The sequence below is a fragment of the Babylonia areolata genome, chromosome 33, assembly GCF_041734735.1.
Source record: "Babylonia areolata isolate BAREFJ2019XMU chromosome 33, ASM4173473v1, whole genome shotgun sequence".
Taxonomy (NCBI): Eukaryota; Metazoa; Mollusca; class Gastropoda; order Neogastropoda; family Buccinidae; genus Babylonia; species Babylonia areolata.
The window spans coordinates 7,824,215-7,847,565 of record NC_134908.1 but is presented as its reverse complement, the minus strand read 5'-3'; the positions used below and the strand labels follow the sequence as shown (position 1 = coordinate 7,847,565).

At 43.1% G+C, this 23,351-nt stretch overlaps 1 protein-coding gene across 1 annotated transcript in view; it reads right to left on the bottom strand.

The window, feature by feature from the left end:
• Window positions 1-23,351, bottom strand: part of LOC143276855 (potassium voltage-gated channel subfamily KQT member 1-like) — a 247,652-nt gene that overhangs the window by 166,117 nt on the left and 58,184 nt on the right. The window contains exon 4 of the mRNA XM_076581512.1: window positions 1,192-1,354. Coding sequence (XP_076437627.1) covers window positions 1,192-1,354 — 163 coding nt within the window. The remainder of the gene's footprint in view (window positions 1-1,191; window positions 1,355-23,351) is intronic.

The following is a 23,351-nucleotide window of genomic DNA, read 5'->3' as shown; positions in this document are numbered from 1 at the left end:
GAGGAGGAGAGGGGAGGGGGAGGGATCGTGACAGCAAACACTGATGATGGGGAAGATAGAGCGAAGAGGGGAGAGAGAGGAGTGAGAGAGTGAGGGAGATCGAGTGGTCGAGCTGTGGGCGGATGGGGGTGGGGGGTTTATCAGAGGGGTGTGTCAGTAGGGAGGGTGAGTGGAAGTGTAGAAGGCGTGGTGGTGGTGGTGGTGGCAGCTGCAACAGCCTTGGCTGAGATATCACACATGACGGTGTAACATTGTTTACATCAATCACTCGTTCTTCCTCCCCCCTTCTAACTCCTCCCAAAGGACAAACACCCACCCACACACAAACACACGCACCCCCCTCCTCCACACACACACGCGATTCTATAAAGAATCAAAACAAACAAACAAACAAAGCCGCCAAACAAACTAAAGAGAAACCCAACTCTCACAAACGATTCTATCACAATCACAACAACACAAAGCCCAACACTCACACAACAAAATGATAACGAACACACTCGAATTCACACACGATTCTATCAAACAGAGAGAGAGAGAGAGAGAGAGAACAAGAACAAGAATAAGAACAAAATTTTATTCCATAGGCCTCCGGCCCCTAGAAACAAAAAGAACAATGTAGAATGCCTATTAAGGAAAAACGAAAACATGAAACAAGCCATGCATGCAAGAAAGTGGAATTTCCTAAACCTACAAATTTTCATTCAGTTATTTTCACAAATGACAGCCAGTACAGAGGGCATTACTCATCTATATTACCTACGAAATTGTTTCGAATTTTCAATGCATAAAAGATATAAATTCCTAGGTGAGAGAGAGAGAGAGAGAGTGAGAGAGAGAGAGAGCCAACAACAACAAAACTCTCTCTCTCTCTCACACACACACAAACACAAATGACCCCTCATCCGTATGCGTATCTCTCTAACACACACACACACAGAATGGGAGGGAGAAGAGAGAGGGAGGGAGAGAGAGAGAGAGAGAGAGAGAGAGAGAGAGAGGACAACCAACCAACCAACCAACACTTACACGGCAAAATAACTCAACGACCCAAACTCGCACACAATTCTCTCTCTCTCTCTCTCTCTCTCTCTAAAACACACACACACACACACACACGCAGAGACACACACACACCACACACACAAACCCAACAAACAAAACACAAAACAAAAACACCCCGATACTCACACGGCAAAATGATAACTCCAAGACCTCCACAGCTTCGGACGTTCCAGGAAGTTGTAAACCCTCGCCTGGAAACGCCGGAACCGGATGTCGCGTCTGTGCGCCTTGTAGCTCAGGGGCTTCCCTAGCAACGACAACCTGGCCTGGTTCAAACGGGAAGCGTACGCTGTCGGAATCGTCAGACCGTCGAAAGTTCGACCACCCTGATGATAATGGTGAGGTTGCAACGACGGATTTTCCACATCGTGTTTCCGACGCCCAGGGTTGTTGCTGCTGTTGCTGCCACCACTGTTGTCGTTTTCGCTTCGAATGAAGGAGAATTCCAGTTTGGACGGGTGGTTGTGGTGGTGGTGGTGTTTGCTGTCGCCGCCGCCGCCGCCACCCTGTCTCGACGGTGTTCCACCCGGGGTGGTTTCCGAGTCTGTGTTTCCTCCAGCGACGTTGTGAGTGGAGGTGGTGGTGGTGGCGGTGAGGAGGAGGAGGTGGGTGTTGGCTTCGCTGTTGTTATCGCTTTCGTTGTCGTCGTCGTCAAAAGCTGGGTTGAGGGAGGTACTGTCGACTGTGAGATGACGACGTTGACAGTGACGGCGGGAGGTGGTGGTGGTGGTGGTGGTGGTAGGGGGTTGGTGGGTGCGGGCGGGGGAGTGGTTGTTGTTGTTGTTATGGTGGTGGTGGTGGTGGTATGTCCGGTTGAGGGCGAGGCGTATGCCGTCACGGGGAGGGGTTTGTTTAGACATCGGGGAGTAGGCTGTCATTTTTTTGAATTTTTTTTTTTTTCTGGTGGTAGTGGTTAGTTACTGTTTTGTTTTCTCTCTCTCTCTCTTTGTCCCTGTCTCTCTCTCTTTCGCTTTCCTTTTTCTTTGTTGTTGTGGTGATATTGGTGTTTCTTTTTTGTTTGTTTGTATTTTTTACCACAGGTTTCTTTCTTATTTTTTGTTCTTCCACTACTTTTCTCCTTTCTTCTGGATGATTTTTGTTCTTTCTTCGCGTCTTTTTCTTTTCTTCTTAAATTTGTTCTTGAATTATTGTTCTTCTAGACTGTCTTTTTTTGTTTTGCGTTTTGAATCTTTCTCTGTTTCAATTCATATTCATTTAGATGATGTTGTTACTATTTTTTATCGTTTCTTCTGTTATTCTTGAGTTGTTTTCTTATATGTATTTTTGTGTCTTAAATCCGTTTTATAGTTTGATTTTATCCAGATATACTTGTTCTTGTTCCTTGTTTAATCAGTTTGATTCACGACAGAACATAAATCATTACCTTTACTCTGAACAACGGTTATTTACATTGCAACAGTTCCGGGTGCGTTGTTGTTTATTTTATTTCCTTTTTTCAACTCTGATAGAAACTTTTTTTTTCTCTCTTTTTTTACAACACTGCCTGAAATTCTTGTAGTAGTGTTGTTGGGTTTTTTTTTCTCCCTTTTTTTCTTCTTTTTTTTTCAACCCTGATAGAAACTTTTTTTCTCTCTCTCTCTCTCTTTTTCAACACTGCCTGAAACTCTTGTAGTAGTGTTGTTGGGGGGTTTTTTTCTCCCTTTTTTTTCTTCTTTTTTTTCCAACACTGTTAGAAACTTTCGTTGTTAAACTGCATCACTTCTGACAGATGGAAAATCTTTCCCCTTCCCGTTTTTCGCTGAGAGTGAACACATCTCCGTGCTTATCTTGTCAGGTTGGGATCTGGGCTGTGTTCCATTACTGGCTAGGCTGCTGTAGGGTTCTGCTGTTGTTCGTTCTGGTGTCCAGGAGATCTGTCATTGTCTTTTTGCTGTTGTGTTGTTGGTGAGGAGTGAGATCGTGATTGTCTTTTTACTGTTGTGTTGTTGGTGAGGAATTGAGATCGTGATTGTCTTTTTACTGTGGTGTTGTTGGTGAGGAGTGAGATCGTGATTGTCTTTTTACTGTTGTGTTGTTGGTGAGGAGTGAGATCGTGATTGTCTTTTTACTGTTGTGTTGTTGGTGAGGAGTGGTGTCGTGATTGTCTTTTTACTGTTGTGTTGTTGGTGAGGAGTGAGATCGTGATTGTCTTTTTACTGTTGTGTTGTTGGTGATGAGTGAGATCGTGATTGTCTTTTTACTGTTGTGTTGTTGGTGAGGAAGTGAGATCGTGATTGTCTTTTTACTGTTGTGTTGTTGGTGAGGAGTGAGATCGTGATTGTCTTTTTACTGTTGTGTTGTTGGTGAGGAAGTGAGATCGTGTTTGTCTTTTTAGTGTTGTGTTGTTGGTGAGGAAGTGAGATCGTGATTGTCTTTTTACTGTTGTGTTGTTGGTGAGGAAGTGAGATCGTGATTGTCTTTTTACTGTTGTGTTGTTGGTGAGGAAGTGAGATCGTGATTGTCTTTTTACTGTTGTGTTGTTGGTGAGGAAGTGAGATCGTGATTGTCTTTTTACTGTGGTGTTGTTGGTGAGGAGTGGTGTCGTGACTGTCTTTTTACTGTTGTGTTGTTGGTGAGGAGTGAGATCGTGATTGTCTTTTTACTGTGGTGTTGTTGGTGAGGAATGAGATCGTGATTGTCTTTTTGCTGTTGTGTTGTTGGTGAGGAATGAGATCGTGATTGTCTTTTTACTGTTGTGTTGTTGGTGAGGAGTGAGATCGTGATTGTCTTTTTACTGTTGTGTTGTTGGTGAGGAAGTGAGATCGTGATTGTCTTTTTACTGTTGTGTTGTTGGTGAGGAAGTGAGGTCGTGACTGTCTTTTTACTGTTGTGTTGTTGGTGAGGAGTGAGATCGTGATTGTCTTTTTACTGTTGTGTTGTTGGTGAGGAGTGGTGTCGTGACTGTCTTTTTACTGTTGTGTTGTTGGTGATGAGTGAGATCGTGATTGTCTTTTTACTGTGGTGTTGTTGGTGAGGAAGTGAGATCGTGACTGTCTTTTTACTGTTGTGTTGTTGGTGAGGAAGTGAGATCGTGATTGTCTTTTTGCTGTTGTGTTGTTGGTGAGGAGTGAGATCGTGATTGTCTTTTTACTGTTGTGTTGTTGGTGAGGAAGTGAGATCGTGATTGTCTTTTTACTGTTGTGTTGTTGGTGAGGAATGAGATCGTGATTGTCTTTTTACTGTGGTGTTGTTGGTGAGGAAGTGAGATCGTGATTGTCTTTTTACTGTTGTGTTGTTGGTGAGGAGTGAGATCGTGATTGTCTTTTTACTATGTTGTTGGTGAGGAGCGGTGTTGTGATTGTCTTTTTACTGTTGTTGATGAGGAGCGGTGTCGTGATTGTCTTTTTACTGTTGTGTTGTTGGTGATGAGTGAGATCGTGATTGTCTTTTTACTGTTGTGTTGTTGGTGAGGAAGTGAGATCGTGATTGTCTTTTTACTGTTGTGTTGTTGGTGAGGAGTGAGGTTGTTCACATTGTTCCTTTTCGTTTTGGTTTTGGTTTGGTTTGGTTTTATTTCCTTTTCTACCTTCCTTTCTACTGTCCGTCTGAGCTTTGCTTCTTTCTCACTTCCTTCCTTTCTTTCTTTTCGTCTTGTTTTCCTTCCTTTCTTTCTTTTTTACTGTCCGTCTAGTCCTTTCTTCCTTCTTACTGTCCGTCAGTCATTCCTTCTTTCCTTCCTTCATGGAAGGAGATCGTTCACATTCTTCGTCTTTTGGTTTCGTTTCGTTTCCTTTTTTTCTTTCCTTCTTTCCTGCAAGGAGATCGTTCAAGCTGTTTGTCCTTTGCTTTCGCGTCCTTCCTTCTTTCCTTCCGACTTTCTTCCTTCCTTCCTGCAAGGAGATCGTTTACGTTATTCGTCCTTTTTTTTTCGTTTCCTTCCTTCCTTCCTTTTCTACTTTCTTCCTTCCTTCATGCAAGGAGATCGTTAACGTTATTCGTCCTTTGTTGTTATTTTGTTGTTTTTTTTGTTGTTGTTTTTTCTTTCGTTTCCTCTTCCTCCCTTCCTCTTCTTTGAGCAGCAAGGAGTTAGGTCGTTCGCACTTGTTTTTCGTTGTTCCCGTTCTTTCTTTCCTTCCTTCCTTCCTCTTCCTTCTTTGAGCTGCTGGAGAGAGGTCGTTGACACGTCTTTCGTTTTCGTTTAGTTTCTTTCTTTATTTCCTTCCTTCATTCCTTCCTGTGGAAAGGGGTGGATAGTAGAGGTGGTTCTTTCGTCTATGAACGTTTGTTAGCTCTGTCTTTCTTTTCCTCTCTCTTCCTTCCTTCCTTCCTCCTTCCTTTCCGTTCTTCTGTATTCCTGTGAACGAACACATGAAAAGCTGTGTAATATTTGCGCAAAATGGTGTCACTTGTATTTTGTTTGCCTGGTCTGTGTTACTCTCTCTCTCTCTCTGAGTGTGTGTGTGTGTGTGTGTGTGTGTGTGTGTATGTGTGTACCTGTCTGTCCGTCTGTCTGTCTCTCTGTCTCTCACCCTTGGCAAAAAACAACAACAACAAAAACAAACAAAACAAGCAAACAAAAACTGAAAGAATTCATCAAACAATTACAATATTTCGTTTTTACAATATTTCTTACACTTCATATTTTGTTACATAATCCTGTTATTTTATTCAAGTTACCAGTGCACAGGAGTCGTTGCATATTACTTCTAAATGATTACTTATTTATTTACACATTTCTTAGCTTGTGATTGGGTCATTACTCAATAATTCATTTATCTATTTCTTCGCTGAATAGAAACGAGAGGATGCAGGGAGAGGTGGTTGAGGAGTGGGGGGTAGGGGGGGCTCATTAATTATGCATGTTTCGATTATAATTATCTTTTTCTTTCTCAACACACACACACACACACACACACACACACACACACACACACACACACACAGCGGGGTAGATAGACAGACAGAAAGCCAGACAGACAGACAGGTAAATAGATAGATAGACAGATAGATGCATAAATAGATAGACAGACAGGTAAATCGACAGACAGACAGATAGATATACAGAAAGACAGAAATGAAATGAAATTATGGTGCTTAGAGCCTCGCCGACCACTAAGGCCATCTCACGGCTATCGCCAAGGAAGACAGAAAACCAGACCGGCAGGTAAATAGATAGATAGACAGACAGGTAAACCGATATATAGATAGATAGACAGGTAAACCGATATATAGATAGGTAGATAGACACGGCTAGTTATCGATTTTATATTGCTTATTCAGACAGTTTCAGCTGTCACCAGTCAAACCAAAAAAACGAAACAAAAAACAGTGGATAATAACTAGCACGTTTACCGCGGTCGTTGTCTTAAGACTGTGACGCAAACAGGAAAGTTTAACGCACGTGCAACAGACCATTCTGATTTTAATCTGGCATAAGAATTATGTTCTATTTTGTTTTATTTCGTGTTTTAAAGCTTCTGTTGTTGTTGTTTTTGTTTTTTTGTTTGTTTGTTGTTGGGGTTTTTTTGGGTGGGGGGGTGGGGGGGAGGGGGAGGGGTTGGGTTTTTTTGACACTTATTTCCAAGCAGTTTAATTTGCTGACCTCCTTTGTCTCTGACACGAAAATATTTTGTTGAACTTTTGTTGCTGTTGTTGTTGCTGTTCTTATGATGCTGTTACTGGCTATATCTCTTACACTTCCCTGTTTGAGATGTTTGCATTATATCTCTTATTTCTCATTTTTTCGAGATTTTTAGATCTGATTAACTCTCTCCATACGAACGGCGAAAGAGACGACGTTAACAGCGTTTCACCCCAATTACCATCATCAAAATATTGCAAGTGGAAGGCTCTTATACTGAAGAGGTGAATGTTGACAAAGAATACCACAATTCTGAAGACGAAGCTAAAGGTTGGGTCATTCAGACACCCACTGGACATCCGAGGGGTCTGTGTAGAGGAGAAGAGAGGACTGGCCGTACTGAGTGAGTTAACCCGTGACGTCTGTTAGGAAAGGAATGATTTCACAAAACTACATGATCGAAAACACAATGAGGTTTATCGTCATGTGTGCATCCAAGGTGAAGCGAATGTTAACATTCACGTACACATACACTCGCGCGCGCGCACACAAACACACACACACACCACACACACACATGTATATATATAATGTGTGTGTGTGTGTGTCACATCTGATGAGTGTTTATAAATACTACTCTTTTGCCTGCAGAAAAAAAATACTAAAAAAACCGAGAATGCAGATACTGAACGTAAATACTTATCGGGTAGCAATCTCTCTCTCTCTCCATCACTCTCTCTCTCTCTACTTTTCTCTCTTTCTCTACCTTTATCTCTCATTCTCTCTACCTTTGTCTCTCACTCTCTGTCACACACACACACACACACACACACACACACACACACACACACACAAACTCTCTCTCTCTCTCTCTCTTTGTTCCCCCCACCCCACCCCCTCCACATCCCCCTTACCTCTCAAACCACAATTTCCATTGAGTTCTCTCCCTGTAGTCCTCAAGGTGTTGACAAACCGAGGCTCACGTGCAAAACCTAAAAACAGAGAGAATGAACAATACAATCTTGTCACCCAGTCGGTAAATTTAGTCAGCAGAGAATGAACGAGTCAATCATTCACTCAGTCGTTAGGTCAGTAAAGAATAAATAATCCAGTCACGTCACTCAATCGATGAGTTCAGTCAGTAGAGAATGAACAATTCAATCATGTCACTCATTCGGTAAGTTGTTCAATCAGTAGAGAATGAACAATTCAATCATGTCACTCAATCGGTAAGTTGTTCAATCAGTAGAGAATGAACATTTCAATCATGTCACTCAATCGGTAAGTTGTTCAATCAGTAGAGAATGAACAATTCAATCATGTCACTCAATCGGTAAGTTGTTCAATCAGTAGAGAATGAACAATTCAATCAGGTCACTCAATCGGTAAGTTGTTCAATCAGTAGAGAATGAACAATTCAATCAGGTCACTCAATCGGTAAGTTGTTCAATCAGTAGAGAATGAATAATTCAATCAGGTCACTCAATCGGTAAGTTGTTCAATCAGTAGAGAATGAATAATTCAATCATGTCACTCAATCGGTAAGTTGTTCAATCAGTAGAGAATGAACAATTCAATCATGTCACTCAATCGGTAAGTTGTTCAATCAGTAGAGAATGAACAATTCAATCAGGTCACTCAATCGGTAAGTTGTTCAATCAGTAGAGAATGAACATTTCAATCATGTCACTCAATCGGTAAGTTGTTCAATCAGTAGAGAATGAACAATTCAATCATGTCACTCAATCGGTAAGTTGTTCAATCAGTAGAGAATGAACAATTCAATCATGTCACTCAATCGGTAAGTTGTTCAATCAGTAGAGAATGAACAATTCAATCATGTCACTCAATCGGTAAGTTGTTCAATCAGTAGAGAACGAACACTTCAGTTATGAATAGGAGATAAATTATTCTCTATACAAGAAGACAGAGGGGAAGAGTGAATGAGTGATGGAGAGCGAGAGAAAGAGAGACATAGATAGAGACAGCGAAGAGGAGGAATTTTGTTTAATGTCCCGTCACACATATCGGTGATTGAAGACATTTTGTTAGAGTATTTATGAATACATTTGAGTATTATCGGTTAGAAGGGATGGGAAATGTGAATGAATGAAGGGTTGGAGGAAACTGGGCAAATGAGGGTGAAATCTGAAAAAAATTCTAAATACAATTACAGGAAATTACTCTAAAGGACTTCGTAAAAGAGAAGTCGTTAAACTGACAAGCGAAACAACTAATAATGAATGCAAAAAGTCAAAAACATCAACGTTCTCAGTCACTTCTGAAGACACTTTCGTGTATATAAGGCTTCAGCAAGCTACAGTAAAAAAATTATATGTTTAATTGTCAGGTTACTAAAGCATGTGCACTTGACATTAGAACAATACTTGGTCCGTAATGAATTTGATAATAGTCTGAAAGCTAAACTCAGAATTGGTCTGCGAATCGGACCAAAGTCTTGAGAGTCAACTGACGAGGTTTTAGACTTGAATGAAAGCACCCCAAAAAAGTATCTTTCTAGTATATTACTTATTTCCTTGTGTGACAATGGGCAATATACTTTTATATTATCTATATGGTTCTTTGCTCCCCTTTTTGCTGCCATGTCTGCTTGGTCGTTATAAAGGAATCCAGTATGGGATCGTATCCAACAAAAATCAACATTTGTACCTTTCACAAATAGGGAGTGCAATAAATACCTAATTTCAAATAATGAATCTTCTCTTTGATTATTCTCAAAAAGGAGCAAACTTTTTAAAACAGATTGAGAATCAACACAAAATAGGATATTACTTACTATCATTGGTATGTCAACAAGATGATTTAAAGCCATAAGGATGGCCACCAATTCAGCTGTAAAAAAATGAATGTCCCTTAACTAAATGATATGATTTTTCTGTTTTTAGACCAGGAATGACAAAGACAGATCCTGCACTGCAGTCAACCAGGACCGAGCCATCAGTGTAAACTTTTAAATGATAATCAAAATTTTCTTCTAAATCAATTCTGACAGATGCTGGTATTATAGAGACAGCGAGACAGAGAGAGAAAACCATGAGAAGAACCACAAACAACTACACAGATGCAGAGACAGAGACAGACACACAGAGCGCATACAATAACATGTTGTTGTTTTTTTAATAAATATTGTAATAGGCGAGACAGATAGACAGACAGACAGAGACAGGGTAGGAGTGAGGTAGAGAGAGACAGAGACAGACAGACAGACAGAGACACAGACAGAAAGAGAAAAAAGAGAAGCAGACAGAGAGACTGAGAGACAGACAAGACTGAGAGACAGACAGACATAGAGAGATAGAGAGAAGAGAGATAAAGAGAGAAAGAGAAGTAGACAGAGAGACTGAGAGACAGACAGACAAAGAGAGATAGAGAGAGAGAGAAGTAGACAGAGAGACTGAGAGACAGACAAGACTGAGAGACAGACAAACATAGAGAGATAGAGAGAAGAGAGAGAGAGAAAGAAAGAGAAGTAGACAGAGAGACTGAGAGACAGACAAGACTGAGAGACAGACAGACATAGAGAGATAGAGAGAAGAGAGAGAGAAAGAGAAGTAGACAGAGAGACTGAGAGACAGACAAGACTGAGAGACAGACAGACATACAGAGATAGAGAGAAAAGAGAGACAGACAGACAGACAGACAGACAGACAAAGAAAGAGACGGGCCGAGAGACAGACGGATAGAGAAGCTTTCAAACGATTCCAAGAATCACAAACAACGACAAAAGCTGTCAAACTTGTAGGATTTTGTGCTCGGTTGTCTGTTTCGCTCTAAAGAAACCTGTCACTTTTTTTGTTCAAACTGTGCATGCAAGTTGCTGGTTTGTTTTGTCTTCATTTATTTTGTTTAGTGTGACGACGACAGACATGACGATGACGACAATGATGATGATGGTGATGATGATGTTGAGGGCATATCCACTTTTGGATCAGCCAATGTTTTTGATTCTCCTCCTCTTTCTCCTCTTCCCTCCTCCTCCTTCCTCTTCTTCTTCTCTCTCTCCTCCTCCACATTTTTTCTTCTTCTTCTTCATCCCCCCCTCCTCCTTCTTCTCCTCCCCCTCCTCCTTCTTATTCATCTCCTCCTCCTCCCCATCCTTGTTCTTCATCTCCTCCTCTTCTTCTTCATCACCATCTCCTCCTCCTCCTTCATCTCCACCTCCTCCCCCTCCTTCTTCTTCATCTCCTCCTCCTCCTTCATCTCCACCTCCTCCCCCTCCTTCTTCTTCATCTCCTCCTCCTCCTTCATCTCCTCCTCCTCCCCCTCCTTCTTCTTCATCTCCTCCTCCTCCTTCATCTCCACCTCCTCCCCCTCCTTGTTCTTCATCTCCTCCTCCTCTTCTTCTTCATCATCACCTCCTCCTCCTCCTCCCCTCCTCCTTATTCATCTCCTCCTCCTCCCCCTCCTTCCCCCCCTCCTTCATCTCTTCCTCCTGCCCCTCCTTCCCCTTATTCTTCATCTCCTCCTCCGTTTTCTTCTTCTTCTCCTATTTTCTTCTTCTTCTTTATCTCCTCCCCCTCCTCCTTCTTATTCTTCCCCTCCTCCTCCCCCTCCTTGTTCTTCATCTCCTCCTCCTCTTCTTCTTCATCATCACCTCCTCCTTCCCCTCCCCTCCTCCTTATTCATCTCCTCCTCCTCCCCCTCCTTCCCCTTATTCTTCTTCATCTCCTCCTCCTCCCCCTCCTTCCCCTTATTCTTCATCTTCTCCTCCTGCCCCTCCTCATTCTTCTTCATCTCTTCCTCCGTTTTCTTCTTCTTCTCCTGTTTTCTTTTCCTCCTTCTCCTCTCCTCCCCCTCCTCTTCTTCTTCTTTGTCTTCGCGTTGTGTTCGAGGGCTGCAGCTCCAGCGTTCACTCGTGTGTGTACGAGTGGGCTTTGTGTGTGTGACTGTTTTTTTACTCCATGTTGGCAACCATACACCGTTTTCGAAAGCGGTTTTATCTATTTGTTTCCATAACCCACCAAAAGCCAACACTGATCACAGGATCTTTAACTCTCTCCATGCGAACGGCGAAAGAGACGACGTTAACAGCGTTTCACCCCAATTACCATCATCAAAATATTGCAAGCGGAAGGCTCTTACACTGAAGAGGTGAATGTTGGCAAAGAATACCACAATTCTGACGACGGAAGCTAAAGGTTGGGTCATTCAGACACCCACTGGACATCCGAGGAGTCTGTGTAGAGGAGAAGAGAGGACTGGCTGTACTGAGTGAGTTAACGTGCATATTTGATCTGCTGCATCTGTATACACACGAAGGGGATTCAGGCACCATCAGATCAGCACAACATTTGTTGTCTGGGAGACCGGAAAAATTTCCTCGCTTAACCACAAGACGCCACGTGCGGTCCGGTCCGGGAATCGAACCCAAGCACCCTCAGATTGAAAGCCAATTGCTTTAACCACTCGGCTGTTGCGCAAATATTCTGGTCCATTGGTCTTACTCGCGTACTCAGTTCTATTTTTCATACCCTCGCTTTAAAAGTAGGATATATTGGTCAGTTCTTTCTTGTTTCTCGTTGTCTGACACAAGTTGGATAAGTTGGTCAGTTAAATGTCTTCCAAACTTTATGTGTGTGTTGGGACTTCAAAATGCCTACTTCTTGTTTTTTCAGCCTACTTCTCGTTTTTTCAAAGGGACTTCAAATGTCTTTATTCTTTTTTTTTCTATCTCTTTAAAGAAAGATCCTCAACTTTTCCGGAACTTTCACTGGGAATAGGGTTTGCTTCTGTTTTATCTTTAAGCAACACGTAAATCCCAATTACAAAAAGAAACTTCACTGTGGACACACTGAACATCCCACCTGCAATGCATATACTGTAACCCCCAGGGGAAGAGAAAGAAAGACCTACCGAAAACCACTTGATGAAGAACATTCAAGTGATCTATTTACTTGAATTGCAGTACCTATTCTCACTATGTAATATTATGTATGTCGTCATGTGTTTCTTCACTTCCTTATGTTTTATTTATTATGTACTCTTTCTTATCCTATATATGTATTTAAGTACTTATTATAAATATATATGTGTAATCAAAATTTGAAATTTTAAAAAAGGTGTTTTTTTAAACACTCAACGAAGAGACATCCTAGGGCCGTACTGAAGAGGCCATCGTGCCTGCCGGTAAATCTGTACCTGCGGGTAACCTGCCTGAGGCAAGGCAAACTGTCCGAGGGCAGGCAATATCCGGTAGTCAGGAACAGGAGAGCCTACCCGCGGATCTATAAACCCCGAAGGCAATACCGTTACTACCTGCCAAGGGTGACTGCCCACGAAGCAGAGATGACTATGACGGATCCTTTTTGACTCACTTGTGTAAACAAAGTGAGTCTATGTTTTAACCCGGTGTTCGGTTGTCTCTGTGTGTGTGTGTGTGTGTGTGTGTGTGGTAAACTTTAACATTGACATTTTCTCTGCAACTACTTTGTCAGTTGACACCAAATTTGGCATAAAAATAGGAAAAATTCAGTTCTTTCCAGTCATCTTGTTTAAAACAATATTGCACCTCTGGGATGGGCACAAAAAAAGAAAAGAATGAAGCCTAATTATATGCAAACTGCATTTACTGTTATAGTTATATTTTTTGGCACTTTGATCTGATATTCTGACACAACAACAAGAGCAGTCATTATTATCATTTTTTGTTCAAACAGGAACTTCTTTTGCTAAGCATGGAAGTTTTATTTATTTTGCAAACGTTTTGGTGCAGTTAGTAAAAAAAGGGAAATTACTCTGTGATTAATGCTAGGGGAGTTAATTTGCTTTAAACTGATGTTTCTCATCTTAAACATTACATTTTGAAATTATACTCAATACATAAAAAGCTTGGATTTTTTTTAAAAGTGTATCACAAGTGAGTCTTGAAGGCCTTGCCTCTCTTGTGTAACGTTGTTTTTGTTGAGGGAAAACAGGCGTGCTTTACGGACAGCACGTGTTTTGCGAACTCTCTCAATGTTCTGAACTTTGGTGCAGTGAGAAGTAAATCTGAGAGCATGCGCAGAAGGGACTCAGGGATTTTTTTTTTTATCATTGCCGATTGGTCAGCTGCCTGAGTGCACCGCGCGTGTCTTGAATGCGAAATTAGCTTTACCTTCAAGATCAACTGTTCCCTCCCGTCCCTAGCACGTTAAAGGCAACTTTCCTGAAGGCAAATGATTTTTCTGGGGGGGGCGGGGGGGGGTTGTCGTTTGTTTTTGTTTTTGTTTTGTTTTTTTGGGGGGCGTGGGGGGGGGAGGGGAATGAAAGAGGGGCTGGGTTGGCCCAATACAGACACCAAGAAGATGGGCCTTACCTGGAGACAGAGGCAAAGGCACAGAATAGTTTACCGTGAAGGTATCTTTTTCTCGACGGGCACAATAGCCAAGCGGTTAAAGTGTTGGACTTTCAATCCGAGGGTCCTGGGCTCGAATCTCGGCAACGGCGCCTGGTGGGTAAAGGGTGGAGATATTCCCGATCCCCCAGGTCAACATATGTGCAGACCTGCGTAGTGCCTGAATCCCCTTTGTGTGTAAACGCAAGCAGAAGATCAAATACACATGTTAAAGATCCTGTAATCCATGTCAGCGTTCGGTGGGTTATGGAAACAGGAACATACCCAACACGCACACCCCCAAAAGCGGAGTATGACTGCCTACATGGCGGGGTAAAAACGGTCATACACGTAAAAGCCCATTTGTGTTCATACGAACGTGGGAGTTGCAGCCCACGAACGTAGAAGAAGTATCTTTTTGACGGCCTACATCCTAAGAGGGGTGAAAGAACAAAGTGACCAATGTATAACACCAATGAGAAAAAATGTTTAGATAAAACGTTTGGGGTAATCACACTGTTCTGTCCATCATATATTGCCTGTCTTTTTTTCGCCCCTTTTTTTCGTGTGTGTACATTTTGGTATGGAATGTTTCAGCTGCTAGTGTAAGTGCTTTGAAAAAAGTTTTCAAAGTAGATGAAATCGATGCTATCCTCACTCTCTCTCTCTCTCTCGTGTGTGTGTGTGAGAGAGAGAGAGAGTCTCTGTGTCTATGTGTGTGAGTCTCTCTCTCTCTCTTTCTGTGTGTGTGCGTGCGTGCGTGCGTGCGTGCGTGTGTGAGTGAGTGAGTGAGTGAGTGAGTGAGTGAGTGAGTGAGTGAGTGAGTGAGTGTGTGTGTGTGTGTGTGTGTGTGTGTGTGTGTGTGTGTGTGTGAGTGTGATAGTTGTGATAGTTGTGATAAGAAGACAGATGAGAAGAAACAGGCAGATGGTGATGATAAGCATGGGGGAAAACTGTCAAGCGGCTGTCAATAAAATGAGATATTTTATATGGAGGGAGAGAGAGAGAGACAGTGTGTGTGTGTGTTTTTTTTTGTGTGTGTGTGAGAGAGAGAGAGAGAGACTCAGAGAGAGAGAGAGAGAGAGAGAGAGAGAGGGTGTGTGTGCACAGGAGAGAGGGAGAGAAAGAGAAAGAAAGGGGGGCAGAGCGAGAGAGATAGTGTGTGTGTGTGTATGTGTGTGTGTGTGTGTGTGTGTGTGTGTGTGTGTGTGTGTGTGTGTGTGTGTTTGTGTGTGTGCCTGTGTGAAAGAGAGAGAACAAGAACAAGAACAAAACTTTAATCTCCAGGCCTCCGGCCCCTAGAAAGAGGTCAAAAGTACACAATATGGTGATCACTCAGCCACAACAAAATGTAAAATACGTACTAACTTAACCTGTAGAACAAAAGTGCTTCTCGTACATAGTAAATTAATTCTAACTTTCATCATTGTTGTCACAGAATTCCTGTCGTATCTTCAGGGCATTAAATATATAAATGCATAGTTTACGAATACTGTAAACAGAACCATTCTTCATCAAGTGAACATACGACTGACCTTCAGAGTTCAGATGTTTTTTCCGCAGGTTATTGTAAAGAAAGAGAGACACAGAGAGAGTGTGTGTGTGTGTGATGGAGAGAGAGAGAGTAAGAGAGAGAGAGAGTGAACCTCTGTATGTGTGTGTGTGTGTGTGTGTGTCTGTCTGAGTGTACCTCTGTGTGTGTGTGTGTGTGTGTGAGTGTGTATGTGTGTGAGTGTGTATGTGTGTGTATTTGCCCGCGCGCGCATGTGTGTGTGGAAGGTATATTTCTGTCTCTCTCCCTCTCCCTCTCTCCACCATACCTTTACCTTCTACCTCCCCATCTCTCTCCCTCTCTCCACCCACCCCTCCTTTCCAATTTCCAGTTGCCTGTCACAGGGCGATCTTTCACTTTGTGTGATTTGATCAAAAGGGATAACCTTCCCTGTTCAGTGTGGACAGAGAGCGATCTCTTGTTAATACAACACTGGTCTGGTGGCAACCCTGGGTTCTTTCGTCTCTTCTTTTGTCTCTCTCTTTGCCGTCAGTCCTTTCTCTAGTCTCTGTTCATGGTGACCTATCTTCCATCTTCTAAACCTGCAATCGAACCTCTCTCTCCCTCTTTCTGATGATGTCCCACCCCTCTCCACCCCCTCCCCTCCCTTTCTCTCTGTTCTTTCTGTGTGTGTGTGTGTGTGTGTGTGTGTGTGTGTGTGTGTGTATGTGTGTGTGGGGGTGGTGGTGGTGGTGGTGGTGGTGGTGGATGGGTGTGAGTATGTGAGTGTGTTCCCTTTATTACTTTTTACAATGACGATGATGATATTTATTATCATTAGAAGTAGTAGTAGCAGTAGCAGCAGCAGCAATAGTAGTAGTAGTGGTAGTAGTAGTAATAGTATTCACCAATATCATCATTGTTGTATGTTATCGTCACTGTTGTCACAAGGACAGACTGGAAGAATAGGCGATGCCCAAAATCTTTATCCTTGAGCAATAAAGTTTTTGGATCTTTGAATCTCTCTCTCTCTCTCTCTCTCTCTCTCTCTATCTAACTATCTATCTCTCTGTGTGGCTATTACCTCTATGAATAAAACATCCGAATCTGAGTCTGAGCCTTTCTCCTGAATCTGTCTTTGTTTTACCAACAACCCCCTCTTTGCTTTTGTCTGTGTATGTCTTACCGTCTTTCTTTCTGTCTGTCTGTCTGTCTCTCTCGTTCGCTTGCTCACCCTCCTCTCTCTCTCTATTTCTGCCTCTCTCTTCGCTCCCCCCCCCTCTCTCTCTTTCTGTCTGTCTCTATTCGCCTCTCTCTATTTTTGCCTTTCTCTCTTCGCCCCTCTCTCTTTCTGTCTCTATTTTTGCCCCTCTCCCTCTCTCTCCGCCCCCCTCTCTCTCTGTGTCTCTCTTCGCCTCATTCTCTGTCTCTCTTTCTATGCCCCCTCTCTCTCTTTCTGTCAGTCTCTATTCGTCTCTCTCTTTCTCTTCGCATCATTCTCTGTCTCTCTCTCTCTCTCACTTCGCATCATTCTCCGTCTCTCTTTCTCTGTCTGTCTGTCTCTCTCCAATTCTATGGTTAATGTAGGAGCAATAATGCCATTTGTCTGCTGAGAAAAAAATAACAAAAGAGATGTATCATATGGAAATTTCATATCATTGCGTGCATGGCTTGTTGATATTTCGTCTCTCTCTCTCTCTCTCTCTCTCTCTCTCTCTCTCTCTCTCTGTCGCTTCACCTCTTTCAATCTCTTTCTCTGTCACCAGTTTCATGGATAATGTGGGAACAGTAATGTCTTCTGTCAGCTGAGAAAAACAATCGAAGATATGTATCATCTGGAAATTTTTACGTTCTCGCATGCATGGATTGTTGACGTTTCGTTTTTCTTCCATATGCAATTTGCATCATGATTTTGGTTTCTGGGGGGCAGGAGCCTACGGAATAATTTTGTCTTGGATTGCCTTGGCTTGGCCCCTCTCTGTCTCTGTCTGTCTGTCTGTCTCTCTCTCTCTCTCTCTCCCACGCCTATTTCAATATTTATTAAAAATGTCATTGTATCTTTTCTGTCAGTGCCTCCCTTTCAAACAGAGGCATGGTCCTAATCTAAATACACAAAAAAATCGTATTCGCTATTTGTGCATATTCAGGACATAGAAGACTAAAAAGAAAATACAAACAATTGCTTTGGAGGAGGAGCAGAAGAAGAAGGAGGAGGAGCAGCAGCAGCAGCAGCAGAAGAAGAATAAGCAGGAGGAGGAGGAGAAGGAGGATGAGAAGGAGAAGAAGGAGGAGGAGGAGCTGCAGAAAAAGAAGAAGAAGAAAGAGGAGGGGGAGGGGGAAGGGGACATAGGGATTAACAACACCAAGAAACCGAAAAAAATAAGAACACGAGTAAAGATAAAAAGGAGAGCGAGGGCGGGCAAAAGAAATGTAGAGACAGACAGACATAGAGACACACAGAGAGACTTACCTACATACTAATAGACAGACAGACAGACAGGAACAGAGACAAGGAGAGAAACAGATACACAGAGAGAATAGCGAGAGAAAAGGGGAGAGAAGCAGACAGAACGACAGAGACAGAGACAGACAGAGTGAGAGAGAGGCAGACAGATATGCAGACCGAACGACCGACAAACCAACAAACATACAGAGACAGACAGACAGGGACAGACAGAGACAAAGAACAAGAAAGAGAGAGAAGCAGGGAGACAGACAGACAGACAGACAGACAGACCAAAAGACTGACGGTGAGACCAACCAACAGATCGACAGACAGACAGACAGACGGACGGACAGACAGTCCGACAAACAGAAACGCAGTCAGACATACGGACAGTCAGACAGACACACAGACAGACAGACACACAGACAGACAGACAGACAGCCACCATCGACCGACGCACAGGGAAGGGAGACAAACACTCACGACTGCATGCACTGTACTGGTTGCAGTCAGTCAACGACCTCTCCGTATCGACTCTCGTCACGAACACCCGGGCTTTGTGGCTGTCTGTCTGTCTGTCTGTCTGTCTGCCTGCCTGCCTGTCAGTTTGACAGAGGGTTCGATGTAAAACAGAATCATGTCTGTATGTCTGTCTGCCTGTCTGTCTATCTGTCTGTCTGCCTGTCAGTTTCACAGAGGGTTCGATGTAAAACAGAATCATGTCTGTATGTCTGTCTGTCTGCCTGTCAGTTTCACAGAGGGTTCGATGTAAAACAGAATCATGTCTGTATGTCTGGCTGTCTGCCTATCTGTCTGTCTGCCTGTCAGTTTGACAGAGGGTTCGATGTAAAACAGAATCATGTCTGTATGTCTGTCTGTCTGTCAGTTTGACAGAGGGTTCGATGTAAAACAGAATCATGTCTGTATGTCTGTCTGTCTGTCTGACTGTCAGTTTGACAGAGGGTTCGATGTAAAACATAATCATGTCTGTATGTCTGTCTGCCTGTCTGTCTATCTGTCTGCCTGTCAGTTTGACAGAGGGTTCGATGTAAAACAGAATCATGTCTGTCTGTCTGTCTGTCTGCCTGTCAGTTTGACAGAGGGTTCGATATAAAACAGAATCATGTCTGTATGTCTGTCTGTCTGACTGTCAGTTTGACAGAGGGTTCGATGTAAAACTGAATCATGTCTGTCTGTCTGTCTATCTGTCTGTCTGTCTGCCTGTCAGTTTGACGGAGGGCTGGATGTAAAACAGAATCATGTCTGTCTGTCTGTCTGTCTGTCTGTCTGTCAGTTTGACAGAGGGTTCGATGTAAAACAGAATCATGTCTGTCTGTCTGTCTGTCAGTTTGACAGAGGGTTCGATGTAACACAGAATCATGTCTGTATGTCTGTCTGTCTGTCAGTTTGACAGAGGGTTCGATGTAAAACAGAATCATGTACGTCTGTCTGTCTGTCTGCCTGTCAGTTTGACAGAGGGTTCGATGTAAAACAGAATCATGTCTGTATGTCTGTCTGTCTGCCTGTCAGTTTGACAGAGGGTTCGATGTAAAACTGAATCATGTCTGTCTGTCTGTCTGTCTGTCTGCCTGTCAGTTTGACAGAGGGCTGGATGTAAAACAGAATCATGTCTGTCTGTCTGCCTGCCTGTCTGTCTGTCTGTCTGCCTATCTGTCTACCTGACTGTCAGTTTGACGGAGGGCTGGATGTAAAACAGAATCATGTCTGTCTGTCTGTCTGTCTGCCTATCTGTCTGTCTGTCTACCTGCCTGTCAGTTTGACAGTGGGCTCGATGTAAAACAGAATCATGTCTGTCTGTATGTCTGTCTGTTTCCCTGCATGTCTGTCTGTCTATTTGTCTGTCTGCCTGCCTGTCTATCAGTTTCTTTTTACCCTGAGGGTCAGTGTAAAACAGAATCATATCTGTCTGTCTGTCTGTCTGTCTGTTTGTCTGCCTGTCAGTGTCTCCTTACCCCGAGGGCTCGATGTAAAACCGAATAATGTCTGTCTGTCTGTCTGTTTGCCTGCCTGTCAGTGTCTCCTTACCCCGAGGTCTCGATGTAAAACCGAATAATGTCTGTCTGTCTGTCTGTTTGTCTGCCTGTCAGTGTCTCCTTACCCCGAGGGCTCGATGTAAAACCGAATAATGTCTGTCTGTCTGTGAGTTTCTCTGTAACCTGAGGGCTCAATGTAAAACAGAATCCTGTGTGTCTGTCTGTTTGCCTGCCTGTCTGTCTGTCTGCCTCTCTTTACCCTCATGGTTTGATGTAAAACAGAATCATGTCTGTTGTCTATCTATCTGTCTTTCTGCTAACCTGTCTATTTGTCTGTCTGTCTACCTGCATGCCTGCCTGTCAGTTTCTCTGTAACGTGACAGCTCAATGTAAAACAGAATCATGTCTGTCTGTTTGCCTTTGTTTGATTGTCTTCCTGTCTGCCTAACTATTTTGTATTTTGTATTTCTTTTTATCACAACAGATTTCTCTGTGTGAAATTCGGGCTGCTCTCCCCAGGGAGAGCGCGTCGCTATACTACAGCGCCACCCATTCTTTTGTATTTTTCCTGCGTGCAGTTTTATTTGTTTTTCCTATTGACGTGGATTTTTCTGCAGAATTTTGCCAGGAACAACCCTTTTGTTGCCGTGGGTTCTTTTACGTGCGCTAAGTGCGTGCTGCACATGGGACCTCGGTTTATCATCTCATCCGAATGACCAGCGTCCAGACCACCACTCAAGGTCTAGTGGAGGGGGGGGGGGGGAATATCGGCGGGTGAGCCGTGATTCGAACCAGCGCGCTCAGATTCTCTCGCTTCCTAGGCGGACGCGTTACCTGTAGGCCATCACTTCACTACCTGCCTGCCTGTCAGTTTCTCTTTCCCCTCAAGGCCCCATGTAATAAAACAATATCATGTCTGTCTGCCTGTCTGTCTGTTTGCATTTGATTATCTTCCTTTCTGCCTTCTTACCTTCGTATCTTCCTGTTTGCCTGTCTGTTTGATTGTCTGTCTTCCTGTCTGTCTACCTGCCTGTATGTCTGTAGGTTTCTCTTAGCCCTGAGGGCTCAATGTAAAATAGAATCATAAAAATGATATGCATACTTGTCTAACTTCCCGCATTAAAAAAAAAGTTCTTTCGTAGGTTCTGTCTTCCAGTTTGCCTATTTGCCTGCGTGTGTACATGCCTGTTTGAATGTCTCTTTCCACCCACCTGCCTGCATGCCTGCCTGACTGTTGGTCTGTCTCTCCGTCTGTCTGTCTGCCTGCCTCTGTGATTGTTGTCTGCCTGTCGGTCCCCTCTCTCTCTCTCTCTCTCTCTTGCTTACTCACTCGCTTGCTCGCTCTGTCTGTCTGCCTGCCTGCTAGCATGAATGCCTGTCTGCCTGCCTTTCTGTTTTTGTCTTTCTATCTGCCTACCCGTGTGACTGTCTGCTTGCTCGCTTGTCTGTTTGTCCACCAGTCTGTCTTTCTATCTGCCTACCTGTGTGACTGTCTGCTTGCTCGCTTGTCTGTTTGTCCACCAGTCTGTCTTTCTATCTGCCTACCTGTGTGACTGTCTGCTTGCTCGCTTGTCTGTTTGTCCACCAGTCTGTCTTTCTATCTGCCTACCCGTGTGACTGTCTGCTTGCTCGCTTGTCTGTTTGTCCACCAGTCTGTCTTTCTATCTGCCTACCCGTGTGACTGTCTGCTTCCTCGCTTGTCTGTTTGTCCACCAGTCTGTCTTTCTATCTGCCTACTTGTGTGACTGTCTCTTGTCGGCCTGTGTCTGTCTGTTTGTGTTCCTGTCTACATGTATGCCTGCCTGCTCACTTGCTTATCTGCCTTCCTGTCTGTCTGCCTGCTTGATTGTCTGTCTGCCTTCAAGTTCATTTGCCTGTCTGTCTGTCTCTCTGTCAGATTCTCTGTTTGTATATCTGCCTGTCTTTCTGTTTGCCTGCTTAATTGTGTGTTTGTCTGTCTGCCGGTCTATTCGTCTGTCTGTTTGTCTGGCTGCCTGTCTGTTTGTATCTATGCCTGTTTTTCTTGCCTGCTTGTCTGTCTGCCTGCCTGTATCAGGGACACGTTCCCCAAATGTCACAACTCCCCACGAACCCATACCGACCGGGCACATTCTCCATCAAACACCTGAACGTGTCATGAACGTGTCATGGACACACACACACACACACACACACACCACTACAGAGACAAACACACACACACACACACACACACACACACACACACACACACACCACTACAGAGACAGACAAACAAACACACACACACACACACACACACACACACACACACACACCACTACAGAGACACACACACACACACACACACACACACTCTCTCTCTCTCTCTCTCTGTTGAAATCAACTTGTGGCTTTCATCAATGAATTATTCTATGTTCAGTGTCTCTCTCTCTCTCTCTCTCTCTCTCTCTCTCTCTCTCATCTGTATCGTTATAGGCAGTCAAACATTTGTAATTTGTTATGCCCATTATGCAAAGAATCAACTGAAGATGAGGTCCATTTTGTGCTTAGTTGTCCAGAATTGATAAATATTAGAGAACGATTAATTCCACTCAAATTTTATAGACAGCCTTGTTTATTTAAACTCATTTTGTTATTGTCGTCTACGAACGAAACTATTGTACAACATTTTGCTTTATATGTGCATAGAGCTTTTAAACAAAGCAATGCTTATGTAACGTAATTTTTTCTTTGTAGTAATATGCGACTTAATGTCAATTCCATGTGTACCCCCTTCTAAGGGGCTATGGCCTATATGAATAAAACATCTACATCTACATCTCTCTCTCTCTCTCTCTCTCTCTCTGTCTCTCTGTCTGTCTGTCTCACACACACACTAACACACACACTCATTCTCTCTCTCTCTCACACACACACTCATTCTCTCTCTCTCTCACTCTCTCATTCTCTCTCCCACCTACCCCTTCTCTCTCTCTCTCACTCCCCCTGCCTCTCTCTCTCTCTCCCTCCCCACCCCTCTCTCCCTCCCAATCAATCAGTCCCCAAATCTGTCAGGGAAACCAACACTATCACAATTCGTCCGGCCTGAGCCTTGTAAATCGTTGTAATCCGACTACCTCTCCCGACGGTCATAAAGTATCCACAAGAGAGAGAGAGAGAGAGAGAGAGAGAGAGTGAGAGTGAAAGAGTGAGAGTGAGAGAGTGTGTGTGTGTGCATGCGTGTATATGTATATATATATATAATTATATATGTCTGTATGCGTGTGTGTGTGTGTGTGTGTGTGTGTGTGTGTGTGTGTGTGTTTGCGTGCATGCGTGCGTGTGTATGTATGTATGTATGTATCTATTTATATATATATATATATATATATATATATATATATGTATAAATTACACACACACACACACACATATACATATATATATATATATATATGTGTGTGTGTGTGTGTGTGTGTGTGTTTCTGTTTGTGTATTTGCGTGCGTATATGTATACATAGTATATATATATATATATA